The sequence below is a fragment of the Myotis davidii genome, unplaced genomic scaffold, assembly GCF_000327345.1.
Source record: "Myotis davidii unplaced genomic scaffold, ASM32734v1 scaffold205, whole genome shotgun sequence".
Taxonomy (NCBI): Eukaryota; Metazoa; Chordata; class Mammalia; order Chiroptera; family Vespertilionidae; genus Myotis; species Myotis davidii.
Window position 1 is genome coordinate 2,673,754 of NW_006297573.1, and position 17,835 is coordinate 2,691,588.

Here is a 17,835-nt window from a genome sequence, read left to right on the forward strand (position 1 = left end):
TTTCCTTCCCAGCAGAATCTGGATGGGTTTAGGAGCCTTTATGACTCACCAGAGCACAAGTCCCGCCTTTGTCCTTGTCTGCTATTCTTTGGATTTTTTTTTTTTTAACCCATAGGTTTGATAATGACAGTGAGTAAACCCTGTTATTTTGGAAACCTGCTTCTGGGAATTGTAGGTGTGGACGTGAACCTGGCTTACATCCTTGAAGATGTGACGTATTACCAAGACTCTTTGGCCTCCTATACTTTTCTCATAGATGACAAAGGTAAGCTGCTAGAATTAGTCAGGGGAAAGAATGTTTCCTTTAGCAACCTGGAAAAAAAAAATCCATAGCTATTCTGATCCTAACCAAGAAAGAAATGATAGTATTTCTACAAACACAGTGTAACTGGGACTACTACTTATAGTAGAACACCGTAAAGGTGGTCGAATGAATCCAAACAGTGTGCACATGTTCCTCTGTTGTGTGGAGGGATAGGTAACAGTTATTTGTAACATCAGGAAATTAGACTTGAGGATTGAATGACACACAGAATGCGATCCTTTGGACGTTTTTGGTCTATATTGTTATCTTTGGGTTTACTAGCACTATGGTTTATATGATAGATCAGGACATTTCATAAAATGAAAACCAAATGATCAGTACCTCCAAAATAGTCTTGATTAAACAGATGTCCGATAATTTAAGACATCTTTCTACACTTCAGGAGTTTTATACAAGAACACATAAAACAAGTTCAGTTTTTATTGGACTGGTGAGTTACATACTGAGAAATTGAGTGTTGGGCAGCCGTCCCAGACTATTCCATATTTCAAACCTACGATAGGCACTTTATTAGATTCACTACTTCCTACAACATGTTTTCCTTAGCCTGTGTCTTTGTTTTCTTATTTCAGGGTATACACTTATGCACCCATCTCTTACCAGGCCATATTTACTATCAGAACCCCCTCTTCATACTGACATCATTCATTATGAAAATATCCCAAAATTTGACTTGGTTCGGCAAAATATTCTAAGGTAAGGAAAAGGTGAGGGCTGCAGTACTGATTTTCTCTGAGAATAGTATCCTTTGAGGTCAAATATGAGTGTTTATTACAGGATATGAAACAAGTATATAAATTATTTTAATGTTATCAAAAGTATACTCAGTAATTTTTTTCCTAAGAATAATAGCCAAAAATATGTTTACTTTGAATAATAGGTAAGGTCTCTTAGAACTGTTATTTAGGAGAAATGTCTTGTAAATCAAATTCTGTGTTTACATTGCCTTTAATTGTAAAATCAGATATATGTTATCTCATTTAAAAAGAATACTCCCATTGTACCAAGTTGAAAAATGCTGGCAAAATGAAAGGTAAAGTTGAGGCCCAGCTCTCCCACATGCCAGAAAATATCTTGGCAACCTAGTGTCCATTCCAACTTGACAGCACCATCATACACAACATTTTCTCTTGAAATAAAGAACAAGTTGGATTTTTTCCAACCATGATACATTATTTTGGCAGATGGTAACCTATAGAGAAACGGGTCTTTGTGCTCATTGGTTGTAAAGTACTAACTGAGTGATATGAGACAACATCATTTCTGGAAAGAATTAGAATGGGGGTGGGGGCGTGTGCAGGGGTAGAGAGTCAGGAATGTTTTTAGTGCAGAGCCGACAGCATACTTTGACAAAATTGAAAATCTCACATTATCTCTTTCAAAAGTGATGAGCTTCATTGCTTTTCAAACTCAGGAGGTGGCCATTGGCTCACAGCTTCTTCCCAGCCTTTAATTAAGTGCTTAATTTTATCATTGGCCTGAAATATTTCATTCTGTTTGCCAACGCAGCCTCCCTCTGGGCAGTCAGATTATCGCCGTGCCTGTGAACTCATCCCTGTCCTGGCACATAAACAAGCTGAGAGAGACCGGGAAGCAGGCGTACAACGTTAGCTACGCCTGGAAGATGGTGAGTGAGAGGACGCGCCACCGTTGCCTGAGCAGCAATGGGTACAGGAATTCTAGGGACCTTGGGTCGGATCATGTTACCAATCAGTTTTAAAGTGGTTGGAAAAAGAAGAGATACTCCAGATGTTTTATAATTTTTTCCCTTTTTTATTTATGAAACCAGTTATTATTCATGATAAATGAATCAAACTGAATATGCAGTAGACAGTAAACTGTGCCCTTCCCTCCCTCCTGGCTTTGACCTCCCATTCCCCATAAATAATCACTTTGGTCAATTTCCAGAAAATTTTTATGCATACACAGGCATATAGATCAGTGTACATGTCTATGTTAGTGTGCGTGCACGTTTATTGGCTATGTAATTTATAAAAATGGACACAGTTTTTTTTAACAGTCCCTTATGTATGCACAGTTAGGTTATATCCAGTGAATTTTTATCATTTTAAATTCAAATTGTGGAAGTTGGGAATTTAAAAAAGAGATACGAAAACATAAATGCCCTCTGCTAACATATTCCAAGGGAAAGGAACTTTCATATTAGAATTTGGATAATTCACATTCATCACAAGTGCGTTGACACATTAGCCATAACGTGTGGTACCCATTTCAGCTTTTTTTTACCAGCCTCAGTCAGAGAGGGCGCCACAAAGTAATTGAATCTAAAACACATTGTCCATATGATTTATGTTCCTGTCCTTAACTCCCTCTTGGAAGCATACCATAACATGCTGTTGTGGGGCCTTGATATTGTAATTGACCAAAGAAAGAGTGGACTTGTATTTTTTTTTTCATCAAATTTCTATCACTAAACCTCAAATGCAGTCATCCTGGATTCCTTTGGATGGCCATATCTGGTGTTTAACCTTTTGATTCCAAATGGCTATTTATTCATCCCTTTAAAAACTTCTTACTGAACATTTATTATGAGCTAAGAAGAATGAAAAAGAATGATGCTCTCTCTGCCTTCATAGAGCGTCCAGCCTAGTGGTGGATGCAGACAATTAAACGGCTTCAGACAGGCCTGTTTCTGGCTTAGGAATCACAAGGATTAGGAGTAGCCACTGTGGTTTAGACATGACTCTCTCTAACCTTCTCATTTGGTTCTTAAAGCATCATAATGGCAGCAGTGATTTCTACATTGGAAACAAAAGGCAACAAAATACTAAATGATACTTTTTGAGAAACGTACATTTACAAGCCTAATCCTACTGGTATTTTATTGTTTGATTAGAGGACTGGTGCATGAATTCATGCACCAGTGGGGTCCCTCGGCCTGGCCTGTGGGATCGGGCCAAAACCGGCTCTACGACATCCCCTGAGGGGTCCCGGATTGCGAGAGGGCACAGGCCAGGCCTAGGGACCCCACCAGTTCATGATCAGGGCCAGGGAGGGACTTGGGAGGCAAGCCTGCTGGGGAGGGACCGCGGGAGGGTTCCAGGGCGTCTCGCTCAGTCTCGATCGGCTGGACCCCAGCAGCAAGCTTACCTACCAGTCAAGTTTCTGCCCCCTGGTGGTCAGTGCACGTCATAGCGACCGGTTTACTGTCTTCCCCCAAATGGTCAGTGCATGTCATAGTGAGCAGTTGAGCAGCCTTAGCAAATAATTAGCATATATGCTTTGATTGGTTGAATGGATGACCAGACACTTAGCATATTAGGCTTTTATTATATAGGATAGTACAGATTTGAAATTCTGAGTCAGCTCATCTTCAGGAATTTTTTTTTTTTGAGAACGATTGGACCATCTGCCCTTATTTTTTGTATTAATAGAGTTTTTAAATAAAGATGAATTGTTTAATTTTCACATCAGAAAAGGTGAGCTAGGCATCAGAATACTTCATTGAAAAATACTTTTATATTTGAAATTGGAGATTGGTTACCTGCGGTGCAACCTGAATGAAAGCAACTCAGTTATATCCTGGGAAAATATCTTCCTTTATATGTGTTGGCATTGAAAGAGAAAGAAGGAAACGTAGGCATTCTTTAAAACCTTCTTCGTAGAGTAAATAAACCCAGTGTTAACATTTTTCTAAAAAAGTATTATCTTCTTAAGATAGATGTTGTTATTTTTCCAGTGTTACTGGTAAATTCTGGCCATTCTGCTCTGCCAAATAGGTATAATCATGAAATCACTTCAGATAGTTCTCAGAGTTCTGAAATTGTCAAGAACATCACTATTAAGTGAAAAATGAAAGAGGTAATAATAAATGATGAGATTGGAGTTTAAAAGACTGGCCTGGTTACCCAGCAGGAAGAGTAAATATTTTTTTTTTTTGAGTTACATTTGAGTTACTTTAGGGAGAAGGTACTCATCATGTCCTTGGGAATAAAATGAATTCCTCTACTAAATATAATCCAAATAGACTTAGCTCATGCTGAGAATAATTGGTTAAATTGCTTAGCATCCATACATGTAGCGGACAGATATGGATGGATTATTTCACGGAATTAATTTAAATGGAACATGAGGGATTATGTTAGGAGTGTTAAGAGATTATGACTCTGTCACTGTGGAACCCAAGTCCATCTTCAAGCGTTTGAGGAGGCTGCATGCTGTGAGGGATGGAAGGAAGTACGGACTATACGATGGTATCACAGTGTTCCTGCACTGCACAGCCTTGCTTCCCTTCAAAACATGAATCCCATGGGCAGTCAGTGAGCAGTGAGAAAACCACTCCCAGTTACGGGGAGCCTCTCTGGGTGCATCATAGTCCTGATGAGAACACAATAGAAAGGCCTGTGTTGAAATCTGTTTTCCTTTCTAGTTAAGAACTATTTATAAACATAAATAGTTATAAAGCATTCTGGGGTAACTTTGTCTTTAATATTTTCTAATTGTTTAATTACAGTTGATATACAACATTATATTAGTTTTAGGTGTAACAGCATGGTGATTCAACATGTATATACCTTACGAAGTGATAATCCCAATAGGTCCAAGACTTGGGGTAACTTCTTATTTTTCTCTTCCAGAATAGACACAATTATAAAATGATATTCTGGCCCGTCAGCAAAGTATTTATCTTTTGGTTCCTTGGAACACACAACCCAGGAAACAAACTCAAAGGATGACTCAGTGAAAAGGGAATGGGGAAGGCGTGAATGCCCCTTCAGAACACCCTGTCATTTTCTAATTTTGTGGGTAGAGGGAAAGGATTCAGTTTGCGAATCTAATTGAAGATCCTTGGCAGGGGTACTTGAAAGCAATACCAGGGAGATGCAGATTTCTCCCATGTTTAAAAAGATTCTGCCACCATCTTCACAAACCCTAAGTTACACTTAACGCTAACCTGCTTCGTTAGCATTTTCTCCGTGGTCATGAAGTAAACCCTCTGAGCTGCGTTATTTCTGACTTAGCTGGTTATCACTCTTGTCACTTATTTGCAGGCTACCTTTTAAATAGATTCCATCCATCTCCTGATGTAATAGACAAGTAGTTTGGCTCTCTGCTGTTTTTAAGTTAAGGAGCAAGGACTAAATAGCTCGACTTGCCTTTGCTACTTTGGTGGACAATTTTCCCAACAAATTTTAGGCGAGCGTTCATTTCTAGGAGCAAAGTGCATTTGAAAGTGCTCTGATGTGTGCGCGTAATAGTTTAGGCTAAGCTACAGCACATTGCTTCCCCTGGGCTGGAGTGGCAGGTCAGGCGGCTTTGTGAGGGAGTCACAGGATGTGTACTTGTCATGAGTGGGAGATCCTGATCATCTCCAACCAAGCAAAGAGAAGTGGAGAATAAATCAGATTTGGTATGGGCTGTGTATGTGGAGTCATAATTTGCTTTTAAAATAGGCAGCTCTAAAAACACTCATTGTGCCCAGCCGGCGTGTCAGTGGTTGAGCGTCGACCTATGAACCAGGAGTTCACAGTTCGATCCCCGGTCAGGACACATGCCCAGGTTGTGGGCCCGATCCCCAGTGTGGGGTGTGCAGGAGACAGCCGATTGATGATTCTCTCTCATCATTGATGTTTCTATTTCTCCTTCTCCCTTCCTCTCAGAAATCAATAAAAATATATTTTATAAAAATAAATAAAAATACTCATTGCAAAAGCAACTATGTATTTTTTAATGCATCTCAAACCCCATAATGGTCATGTTCTCATGCCATGTTCCTGCTTAAATAAGCAAAGGAGGGCCGGGGTCGCTGTGTCAAAGGGACTCGAGTTCGAGTTTCTAATCCCTTCATTAGCTCTGTGATTTCCTGTCCCATACATTCATTTCTTTCTGTAAGAAAGGAAAATAGGAAACATAAAATGTAATCTTTGGCCAGAGATAGTGCCTATCACCCCATCTTCATGTCTGTCATTCCCTCATCAAATACTTTTCCATGTGGGATAGAAGACAGAGCGGAATTTGCAGGGATCTTCATTTTCTGTATTAGAAATTCTCTATCAATTTTTTTCAGGTGCAAGACACTTCCTTTATTCTCTGTATTGTGGTGATACAACCAGAAGTACCTGTCAGACAACTGAAGAACCTTAACACCGTGCCCAGCAGCAAGCTGCTGTACCACCGGCTGGACCTCCTGGGCCAGCCCAGTGCCTGCCTCCACTTCAAACAGCTGGCCACTCTAGGTAAAGCCTTGCACTGCTCAGCTTCCTCTGTGGTCTTACTCGTAACAGTTCACCCTACATATCAGTTTGAATTTTGTAAAAATGTGCAGGCCTGCAGTGCCAGTTTCGGGATACAAACCTGAAAACATTTTGAGGCCTGGCCTTGGATGGAGTTCTCCAGCAGAAACAGAGATGAGGCTGCGTGTGTGGATGATTTATTACTGGTGGGTTCTCGGAGGAAGCCAGTGACCAAGTGAGGGGAACGGGATAGGGAAGGAGGAGAAAGCAGGCAAGAGTTTAATTTTAGGTAAGCTCCCAGCCTCAGCTTAACCCTGATCCTGTAGGGGGGCTTTGGAGTGTAAATTATACTGTAGGGTTTGCCCAGACTCAAGAAAGGTGCTGCACTTCCCTATTCCATAGTCACTGTCGGCTTTCTGCCAGTGCCGGCAACGGGGTGTTAGTGGCCCAGAGACAGTCCACCCAAGAGAGTCGCAGAGATGGCCTGCTAAATCAGATGTGGGGACGGGGGGGGATAGAAGGCAGGAGGTGGAGAAATAGTAAAAAGAACCCCTATATCTATATCACGTATCTGTGTCTGCCACAGGCCCCTGTCTTCCAAAGAGCTTAGGAAATAGGCAAAGAAAGCCAAAGGGAATTCATACTTGTATGTGCCAGGTATTGGACATTCATCATCTGAGTTGACCTATTATAGATGAGGGCATCGGGTTTATTGGAAACACGGACTGTTCCCAAGGTAGCACAGAAAGCAGCAAGGCTGTGATGTGACTCATGTTCCTCCCAGGCCACGATGCCACCTCCTGTATTGCACGCTGCCATGTGCCAGGCCCATGCTGGGCACTTGTAGTGTGTACTATTGATACAACACAGTGTGCTCACAGTACTGTAAACTTCTCTTTTCCACTGTTGAAATACTTAGGGTTTAAAATTCATGACTAAGAATCATTAGACCGTGAGCCCACTGAGTAGAGGGCGCACAGGTGGGAAGAGGATGAAGGATAGAAGCCACCAGGCTGAAGGTTACATGGGAGAGCGCTTGTGTTTGGGTTCCTTGTTTAAACTTTGTCCTATGGAGTTTCTGTCTGGATAGGAGATCAGGGGAGCAGGGCAGCCAAGCATTCTCTCCCAGGACACGGTCCAGCAGCGTAGACTCTGGGAAAGGGCCAGAGGTGTCCATCAGAAAAGGTTGGAGTTGACATGTGTGTGTTTGTTGAATTTAGGTTTTGTCTTTGGTTTTCATGCAGCAGAGTATGTATGCCCTTTAATTCACATTTTTAAGAAATGCTTACTGAAGTGCTAGGATGTGCGTGATTCTCTTAAGTGCTGTGGGGGCAAGGTAAGCATGACTGCTGGTGAATATGAGGTCACTATTCTGAGATTTGAGATGGTGACGTGCAGCAGTTTTTCTAGATGAGAGAAAAACTCGAGCCTAGACTGTTCACGTCCTTTGGAATAACCCTCATAGCTGCACTGTCCGGTATGGTAGCCACTAGCCTTGTGTGGCTGCTGAGCACTTGACATGTGACTAGTCCAACTTGGGATTCACTGTAAGTGTGAAATATTTAACTTTTTATGTTGATTACATGTTAAAGTGATAATGTTTTGGATAGATTGGATTCCATAAAATATACTGATAAAATTAATTTAACCTGTTTGCTTTTACTTTTCTTAATGAGACTACTGGAAATTTTTGAATTAGATTTGGGATCGCATTGTATTTCAGTTGCCTAGTGCTGCCTAGTAGAGATAGTCAGAAATGTAGTTTATCAGCTCACATACTTTGCATGAGATGAATGGACTGATCCTATATCACACAGACAGACCTCAGGCCAATGGCTGATTTTCACTAGACATTCTCACCACCCGACTTCTCCTTGGCAGTAGAACCCCCTCTCACCCCAGGACAATGTGGAGGGGTCATCGAGAGCAGTTTAGTATCAGTTGGTAATGAAAGTGACGCAAAATAATTATAATAAAAAGGGAATGGCAAAGAAGTGGTTTCCATCTAATTCTATTGATGATGGAGATTTTGAGGCAATGTGTCCAATATGTATTAGAGCTCCCTCCGGAGAGCTGACGGAGGGACATTGTCTTTCCTGGTACACAAAGAAGTAAAGAACTTTTCAGTGTATATAAACCATTGTGGTTAAATATACATGTTAGTATACAAGTATATGGGTACCTCCTACACACAAAGCCTTGTGTCCTCTCGTGCTTGGTTCTCTCTCCCTCAATCCCTCTTACTGCAGCGAGCTTTCCTAAAATGCAAGCCTCTGTCGCTACAAGGAAGGTCCATCCCCAAGGTGCCTCTCCTCCTCTTCCCTCTCACCCTACTCTTTTGTCTCTGAAATACTATGTTACCTTTTAACATTTTTTTATATTATTGCATGATTCTTATGTTATTGTTTTCTTTCTCCTTTTTAAAATTCCTTGTCTCTCCAACTGGGTCCTAAGCTCTCTGAGTTCAGAGACAGCCCTCTTTCTCTGGCATGTTCCTCCACGAAGGCCCATGAACACAGCACACTGCTAGGCAGCCTACCCTGTTTAAGCCTCTTAGATATGAATAGAATAATAATCTCCCAGGCTACCCCCTGCTGATAGCATGACAATGAGGTGAGACAGCATTCCTAGAAGCACCCTCTCTGGTAATGGTGAACTACTTAACCCTGACCCATCCTTCTGAGGACAACAAAACTCCTGGATGGAAACCCTTTTTAAAAAATTCTTCTTGAAAAGCATCAAAGAACTGACATGATAGTTAGGTCCTGGGTCAACGTATAGGAAAATCTAAGAACTCAGAGAAGAAAGTGAACACCTTAAAGCCACTTTTGCAGTGAACATATTCACCAATCCAGAAGAAACAACTGTGAAATTACACTGTGCTTTAAGTAGCTGCTTATGGCTGGGGGGAGAGGCAGAAATCAAATCCCAGGTCTCCAGAAGGTGGAGACTAATAAATAACGCCCCTCTCCTTCCATATATATGCCTTTAGCAGAGGTCTTATCAGACTTCATCTTGAGGGTAAGGATGAATTGAAACTAAATCAACCCTTGACTTGGGATTCCTGTCATCTGCGTGGTCTAAGGAATCTCAGGCATTAACTAGTCATGGACTAGTTGAATACCAAAGTCCCACCATGCAGCACTTAGGCTAGTGTCCAGTCTCCTTATTGGGATGTGTTTTGGCCTTACCACCTCTCCCCTCTGGGGGGCGAGGGGAGGGGCACCTGGCAGAATCACACAACACTTCTCTCTGGAGGAAGGTATTCCCGTCCTGTTAGGCCTCAACTATTCTTACTAATTTGTCTAACATCCAGCGCCATCAGAAATAACTAGGCCACAAGGAAACAGGACACCGTGACTGAGAACTAACAAAAGGAATAGAAAGTGACCCATAGATTTAAATGAGATAGGACACAGGATTCTAACGCTTTTAAAAATAAGAATGAACAATGAAAAATGTCAAAGCCGAAAATGAAGTGTTCATGATTTATCATGTAATTCACTGAGCATTTCTGTCTTAATAGAGGGCAGGGCTTTTCCTCTTAGATGGGATCAACAATGACCTATGTCTAGGTAACTACTACCTTTTCTACAGGCTTTCGTTTATGCCGAGTCTGGCTGTACCCGTCTGTGAGGATCTTACTTTATTTTATTTTTGCATTGACTCCAATATTCCATTTCTCTCCCTAGATACTAATACCAGGGTGAACAGTAATAGTGAGCACTGAGGGCACTTGCCGTGTGCCGAGCACCGATCTGCGTGCTTTACATTGAACTCATTTGCTTTACATAGTGTATTAGCTGATATAATTCTCACCATAGCTCTGTAAGGTTGGTGCAGTTATTTCACCCCCCCACCCCCCCATCCCTCGCCGCCCTTTGCAGATGATAAAAACACCACGTACAGTACAACTTTTGCCCAACGTCACGCAGCCGGGAAACGGCGGAGCCCAGGTTCAACCCAGCCTGGCTCCGTGTCCTGCGCTGCCTCCTTGATCCTCATATATATATCATGTGTAGCTCTCAGGCATTTTGCACATTGGCCACATCAGCACTTGCATATATTTGTATGTGTATCTCCTCTGGTTCGCTCATGATTGTAGCCCCACGTCGAGTTCTTTGCTTTCCTCTGGGAGACTCTTAAGCCCCCACGGCAGACAGGGTGGCGGGGCCTTAGGGGCACTTCTGTGGGGACCTGAGAGGAAGGCCCGGCGTTCTCAGGCCTGTTTGTCCGCTGTCTTTCAGAGAGTCCAACCGTCATGCTGTCTGCTGGCAGCTTTTCCTCCCCCTATGAGCACCTCAGCCAGCCCGAGACAAAGCGCATGGTGGAGCACTACACAGCCTACCTCAGTGACAACACCCGTCTCATTGCCAACCCGGGGCTCAAAGTGAGTGCTGGCGTGGGGCCCCATCCCGGGTGCCCTGTGCCCAGGCCTGGAGGACCTGCTGACTATGAGCCTTGGATGTGGGAAGCCCAGGCCTGGATCTGTGCCTCTCGGCTGGAGAGCCAGAAAGACAGCATGTGGCCAGGGGAGGTTGACGGTGATGCCCCTTCTGATGGATGAAGAAGCCTGGGAGCCAGATGAACAAGCTCTTTCAGGCCTTAGATGCATGAGGGGTTTCCTAGGGGCGGGAGGGAGGGTGTGAGAGTTAGAGACCAGTGACACTTTCCCAGGCCTGTTTTTCCAGGAGAGAGAAGAAAAGTGCCCCTACTGTCTGTTGAGATCACTATGATGACGTTTAAGGAGCAGAGATTTAGCTGCCGTGTGTGTGTGTGTGTGTGTGTGTGTGTGTGTGTGTGTGTGTGTGTGTGATGCTTCTGTAGGATCTGTCCCCTTAAACGCAGAAAGCCTCGCTAAAATGAACAATGGAGTAAATCCCATTCCCACATCCACGGACTGCATTTCAGTAAGCTTTTGTTTCCCCCAAGTGTGGCTGTGCCCATCTGCTGGGGAAAGACTTGGAAGAAGTAATTGGGCTTGGCTTCCCTGCCAGAGAGCGCTGGGCAGTGCTGCCAGTGGTCCCCTCTCCTTTCATGTGCGTCTTAAAGGATCCCCGCTATGTCTTCCTTTGTCTCCCAGTTCTCTGTCAGAAATGAAGTAATGGCTACCAGCCACGTCACAGATGAATGGATGACACAAATGGAAATGAGTAGCCTGAACACTTACATTGTCCGCCGTTACATAGCAACACCCAATGGCGTCCTCAGAATTTATCCTGGTTCCCTCATGGACAAAGCATTTGATCCCACTAGGAGACAATGGTGAGTTTTCGGGGCTTCCATTTTCAAAGGTTCCCCCCCAAACCCTGGAGAGACATGATAAGTACATACTATAAAGCAACTTCAGGCGGTCACACCAAAGAAGGTACTTTCATGGCAGTGAAAACATGTTTTTGAATAGTGTGTTGTTGTTTTTAATGTACTAACAGCTTTGTGGGTTTCCTCTGTGTACAATGTTTTTATCTCTTCATTGAAATTTTGAGACTGAAATGCTTTATGCTCAGCCATTTCCATTCCTGGTAGTTCGTTGGATTCTACCTTGTGTGCAGTGTGTCTATAGTGGGCATACTTAATGTCACTGCGCATGTTTATGGCATCCTATTACAGCTCAGATAAGACCTATGGAAAATAAACAAGTATGAATTCAAAAACTTTTTTTTTTTTACTTTTGGACTTTCTTTTTCTCTGATTTTCAAAAACAAATGCTAGTCAGATGGTATAGCAGGGAAGCAATTTGGGCATAAAAACAAGATTTCTAGTCTTGTGCTGCTTGGTAACTAAGTCACTCATGAGTCGGCTCTTGTTTTACTGCCTGTTTCCCCACCCTTCCCAATCCAGGATGCATTTTTACGTGCCCAATTGTATTTGTTTCTACTTCATTCATTAATTTATTTTTATTTTAGCCTCTAAAACATATAGACCAGTGGTTCCCAAGGTGGGGCACCCGCCCCACAGAGAGGCAATTTGACTTTTAAGAGGGGCAATTCCAGAGGTATTAACAGTGAATTTTTGCATTTGTTATGGTTCTAGGGGCCTTGTAAAGAGCATATAAATATATATTATGACATATTTATGCATTTCAGTTCCCTATTATATGTTTTGAAACTATTTGCTATTTTTTCATATCATTTCATATTATTATTATTATTATTATTATTTAACAATTTATTAGTGATTTATGAACAGGAGTTCGCTTTTTGAATAATAAGAATTATATGTCACAGGGGGCATCAGGATTTTAGAGATGCTTAGGTGGGGCATGGCCAAAAAAAGGTTGGGTGCCACTGATCTAGACTGTAGGTCTTGTTAAAAGCTCAGACATATCCTGAGTTCTGTATCTTTTTTAAAGGAAAATTTTAGATTTTCTTGACCTCTTATATTGATGCTGCTATGGTCAGACATAAAAGATATGAACGCTTTTGAATTTTATTGTAACATAGGCACTATTTACAGTAAATACTTTTACCGTTTCAAACTTTTTTTTCAATTACAGTTGTATTCAGTATTATTTTATATTAGCTTCAGATGTACATTGTAGTGGTTGGGCAATCATATACTTTACAAAGTGTTCTCCCTGATATTTCCAGTGCCCACCTGGCACCATATACAGTTATTACAATGTTAGTGACTATATTTCCTATGCTATACTTTGCATCCCCATGACTATTTTTTAACTACCAATCTGCACTTCTCAATCCCTTCACTTTTTTCACCCAGTCCCCCTTAAATATTTTTTTGAGTTACCAGCTCCCTTTTCTTTGGAATTCACAGTTGTTCATATCCTAAAGTAATGTAACTTTCTTTGGTCTCTACTAGGTATCTCCATGCAGTAGCTAATCCAGGGCTGATTTCCTTGACTGGCCCTTACTTAGATGTTGGAGGAGCTGGCTACGTGGTGACTATTAGCCATACAATTCATTCATCCAGGTAATATTTTCATTAGTTCTTAGTCATTTCTTGAACATGGCAAGGGTATTTTGAAAATTTAAATAGGTTAATGGCAAAAGGATGGCCTTTGAAATGAAGCAAGCTGAGGTTTGATTGTCTTTTTTTTTAAATGTTTTAATTGATTACAGAGAGAGGGAGAGAGAAAGATAGAAACATCAATGATGTGAGAGAATCATGGACCAGCTGCCTCCTGCATGCCCCCTACAGGGGATCGAGCCCCGCAACCGGGCATGTGCCCTTGACCAGAATTGAACTCGGGACCCTTTAGTCCGAAGGCTGATGCTCTGGCCACTGAGCCAAACCGGCCAGGACTTGAGTGTCTTCTTTAGCCGTGTCCTCTCAGATTCCGTGGGCTTCCCTCTGCCATCTGTAAAATGGGGATAATACCGCCTCACAAGGCTATCATGGTTGAGTCATGAAAAGCTCTTACCCTGTTCTTGGCAGCCAGGATGATGCTTATGAAGAAGAAAAAGAAGGATGTTAGATTCACTAGAGCAGTTTGTAGAAATGCCAGGCTTACCCCAATCAAAGAAATAGCAATAGGAGCCCTGGCCGGTTTGGCTCAGTGGATAGAGCGTCGGCCTGCGGACTGAAAGGTCCCAGGTTCGATTCCAGTCAAGGGCATGTACCTGGGTTGCGGGCACATCCCCAGTAGGAGACGTGCAGGAGGCAGCTGATCGATGTTTCCTTCTCATCGATGTTTCTAACTCCCTATCCCTCTCCCTTCCTCTCTGTAAAAAATCAAAACATATTTTTTTTAAAAATTAAAAAATATATAAGAAATAGCAATAGGAGCCTGACAATTGATCATTACCAGAGAGTGTTTTCTGGAAGAAGGGAGCGTTCTCAGTGAAGAGAGAGAAGTATCAAGACATCACATTTATTTCCTCTTGTATTGCAGTCTAACTCTAGAACCATATAGGAGTCTGTTGTTTTTATTTTGTCCTCCCACTGCCTTCTGAAAAATAAAAAGGCATTTTGAAAATTGATTTTCCGGGAATGCTATAAAATGTCAGTATCACTGTAAATATATTTAGGGTGCTGTATATTTCCTGTTTTTGAAGTTTCAGTATTTAAACTACAAATGTCAGTGAAATGTTGGGTGGAGAGGCAAGTCAAACACATTAAACTGTTTTAATCCCTTCATTATACAAATAGCTGTTTTTCCCTAGTGACCAAGAAAGACCATATTTTGACGAGTACCTGTAATGATACCTTAAAATTTATGGGAGACAGATTTCCTTGCACAACCTTATGCTTCTCACTGGTGCTCATTATATACCAAGTGATTGACATTCGGTAAATTCTTCTAAGGCAGGTTCATTGGGAGTAAGAATTCGGAAGCAGCTCTGTGTGGAATTTCAATCATGACCTGTGTCTCCGTGGAAAGCAGGGCCCTGCCGCCAGCCAAGTGTTGATTCCTTTGCAGGGCACTGTATCTGTTTGGCTCAATCAGCTGCTCCCATCATACAATATTTCACATGTAAACAAGGAAACACTCAGTTAGAACAGATTTTTTCCCATGCTTTCATTAAGTCACCATCTGCTAGGCAAACGCCTACTATTGTCTGAATAGCAAGGCTTGGCATCCCTCCTACACTGATCAGTTGAGAAAAAGTAAACAAAGGTGATTTCTTTGAGGGGACAGCAGTCACCTTGGCCTTTGAGGACAATGGAATGGGCTCTGAAGGATATTATTGGGAGGCAGGTCGCAAACAACTACCCGTGTGTTTCTTCCTTAGCCTCTGGCATTCCATCGGGCTTGTCCCACCTGGCCACTCATCCACACCCCTTAGCTCTCCCTTCTACCTTCTATACAGTATTCCTTTTGTTGGTGGAGTGGGGTTGCCACAGGAAGGTGCAGGTTTTTATGCTCGTGTGCATATGCACATATACATGTTTTTGTTGGGTTTGAATGGGTGGAAGAATTTCCATTGAGTTTACTTATAAATATTTACGGCGTTAGTCCAAATGAAGCATGATGGAAATGTGATGGGCTTTCAAGAGAGAAATACCTGCATTCAATTTCCTTATTTTGGTTAGTTTTTAGAGTGTGTTTAAACTCTACAAGGTTAGTTATTTGAGTGTAGCAAGAGTTAAATGGCCATTTAAATCCTGGGTTCTGTCCACCAGTCCCTCAGTGAGAATGAATTCCAGGAATAAGTACCCGCTCTTGCCTTGACCAATGTACAGTCTTGGGGACTTGTTATTTGAACATTTTTCTCAGCTGAGCGTGCTTTTCTTATTTAAAGCCATGTACTTTTCATTCAACACAGTTTATCATGCAAGTCAACCACCTCTTCTGGTTCTCAAGCAGAGCCTCTGTGGCTTTAATGTGTGTATTGGTAGATGGGCTCTCTGAAAAGGCAGTTTTTTCTCAAATAATTGCTAGTGAATCTGGCCTCATGTGCCAGCTTGAGAGCCTGACGTCCTCCTCAGATCTGATTCTGCTCTAAAAAAGTAGATTTGCCACTTCCTATTTGTATGACCATAAACAAGTTCCTTCTTGCCTTGGTTTCTTAACCTATGAAAGGAATATTTGGTTCTATCTCAAAAGATTCTCCAAGGATTACATTAAATAATGCATGTGAAGCTCTTAGAACAGTGCCTGGCACATGGTAAGGGCTCAGTACATGTTATATACTTATTATTATTATTCCCTGACCCCCTGGCCTCGTATGCACAACAGAGACAATAATGCCCCTGGTGAATGAGGTGATGTGTGTAAAATGCTTAGCCCTCTACTTGACAATATCGAATCCCAAATAAGTGGCAGTTATTTTTATCATCATTCCGTTCGGGCTTTAGATTTCTGGCATTTTCATAGGCCAGAGGAGAGAATTTAAGCTGATGTTCAGCTTATCAGGAGGCCTCGTCATTCATCGTTGGTTTTTGGCAGTGGTTTGGCTGATAGCTTGGGGAGGATCTTTTCTGACTCAATGCTCGCTTATCAGATTCTTCCAAGAACATCATTAGTGGCCTGAGAATTGAGGTGTGCCTCTATGGAGAATGATAATGCTGATAAAGATGATGAAGTACCGTCAGTGATTAGGGACTGATCATTTGAGTCCTTGGCAGAGAAAATCTCACAAACAGCGTGGTCTATTGTACGTAGATGTAGAAATGACAGCGTTGTTTGATTTTTCTATGGTAATCTTTGAGAGTTGCCATGGTAACAGTGTACATTTTTGAAATGCAGGTAAAATATGAATGTTAGACTTACATGGGCAATATGCATGCTTTTACTTCAGCATGTGGATCATATTGGAGCAGATGACAGTCAAACAGAGGCCATCATCTTAACTTGTCCCAAAAAACCTGAGTTGTATTTTTTTACTGAGGCAGCTGAAGTAGTGCAGAAAGAGCCAGATTTCCATACTGGACTCTGTATCATAAATAAAAGGTGATCAATCTTGTTTACGTCTTCTAACCATTCTAAACCTAATTTTTCATTCATTAAGTAGGAACTATAATTCCTTTCTGACAACTTTGCAGGAGATGAAATAGATCATGTAAAATTGCTTGGAACCTCTTAAGGAGACAGTGTAACCTAATGGTTGGGGCATTATAGACTTTGGAGTTGCAGACACTGACTTTAAATTCCTGCTTCCACTAGTTGTTCACTGTGAGACTTTGGCCAAATACTTAATCTTCCCAAGCTTCAGTTTCCTAGAAATGATAAAGCCTCATAAGTTTGCTGTGAAGACATCATTGAAATGATACCAGAGTGCCTATCAGTTGTGACTATTCAGTAAATGGAAGCTGTTACTATTATCGTAATGGTGGCTGTTATTTAGACTCATCACTCTCCTGGACAGCCAAAAGAGGTTTAAATTTCTTTTGACTGATTCTTCAGGAAAACATTTGCTATGAAGCACAAATCCCATGTAAGGTATTAACTCATTAATTTCTTTCACAGTGGAATTTAAGTTACTTCAGTAATAATGAGGCTCCTATTGAGGCAATACCCTCTCAAAGATAATCCCACACAATCTTCCCACATCTCATGCCAAACACACTTTGATAGAAAACTCTGATAGAAACTTTAGTATGTGTTATGGTCCCTTTTTTCCAGTGGTTATTTTGGGAGGGGGTTTGGAATGGGGATGCGGTCTGGGGTGATAGAAGTTAGTTTCAGTGTTGACAGTAACTAGGAGGAGTCAGTTGTCTACATGGCAAGGCTAATTTCACTCCCAAATTCTGATTTTCCAAAAGAGGATTTCACTTGGGGAAGTTCCTTCTGAACTTTCCAATTAAAATTTTTAAGATTTTTGTCAATAGCATTGCCATTTTTCTTTTGGTGTTTTCTTTATAAAGAGATCAGTTGGGTGGATGATGATAATTACAGACTCTTGGACTGTGCCA

General features: G+C 41.7%; 1 protein-coding gene across 1 annotated transcript in view; it reads left to right on the forward strand.

The window, feature by feature from the left end:
* The window catches only part of CACHD1 (cache domain containing 1), a 222,669-nt gene that overhangs the window by 184,967 nt on the left and 19,867 nt on the right, over positions 1 to 17,835 (forward strand). Inside the window, exons 10-16 of the mRNA XM_006773233.2 lie at positions 116 to 265; positions 898 to 1,021; positions 1,835 to 1,952; positions 6,354 to 6,522; positions 10,767 to 10,909; positions 11,603 to 11,784; positions 13,339 to 13,449. Of these exons, the coding sequence (XP_006773296.1) occupies positions 116 to 265; positions 898 to 1,021; positions 1,835 to 1,952; positions 6,354 to 6,522; positions 10,767 to 10,909; positions 11,603 to 11,784; positions 13,339 to 13,449 (997 nt within the window). The remainder of the gene's footprint in view (positions 1 to 115; positions 266 to 897; positions 1,022 to 1,834; positions 1,953 to 6,353; positions 6,523 to 10,766; positions 10,910 to 11,602; positions 11,785 to 13,338; positions 13,450 to 17,835) is intronic.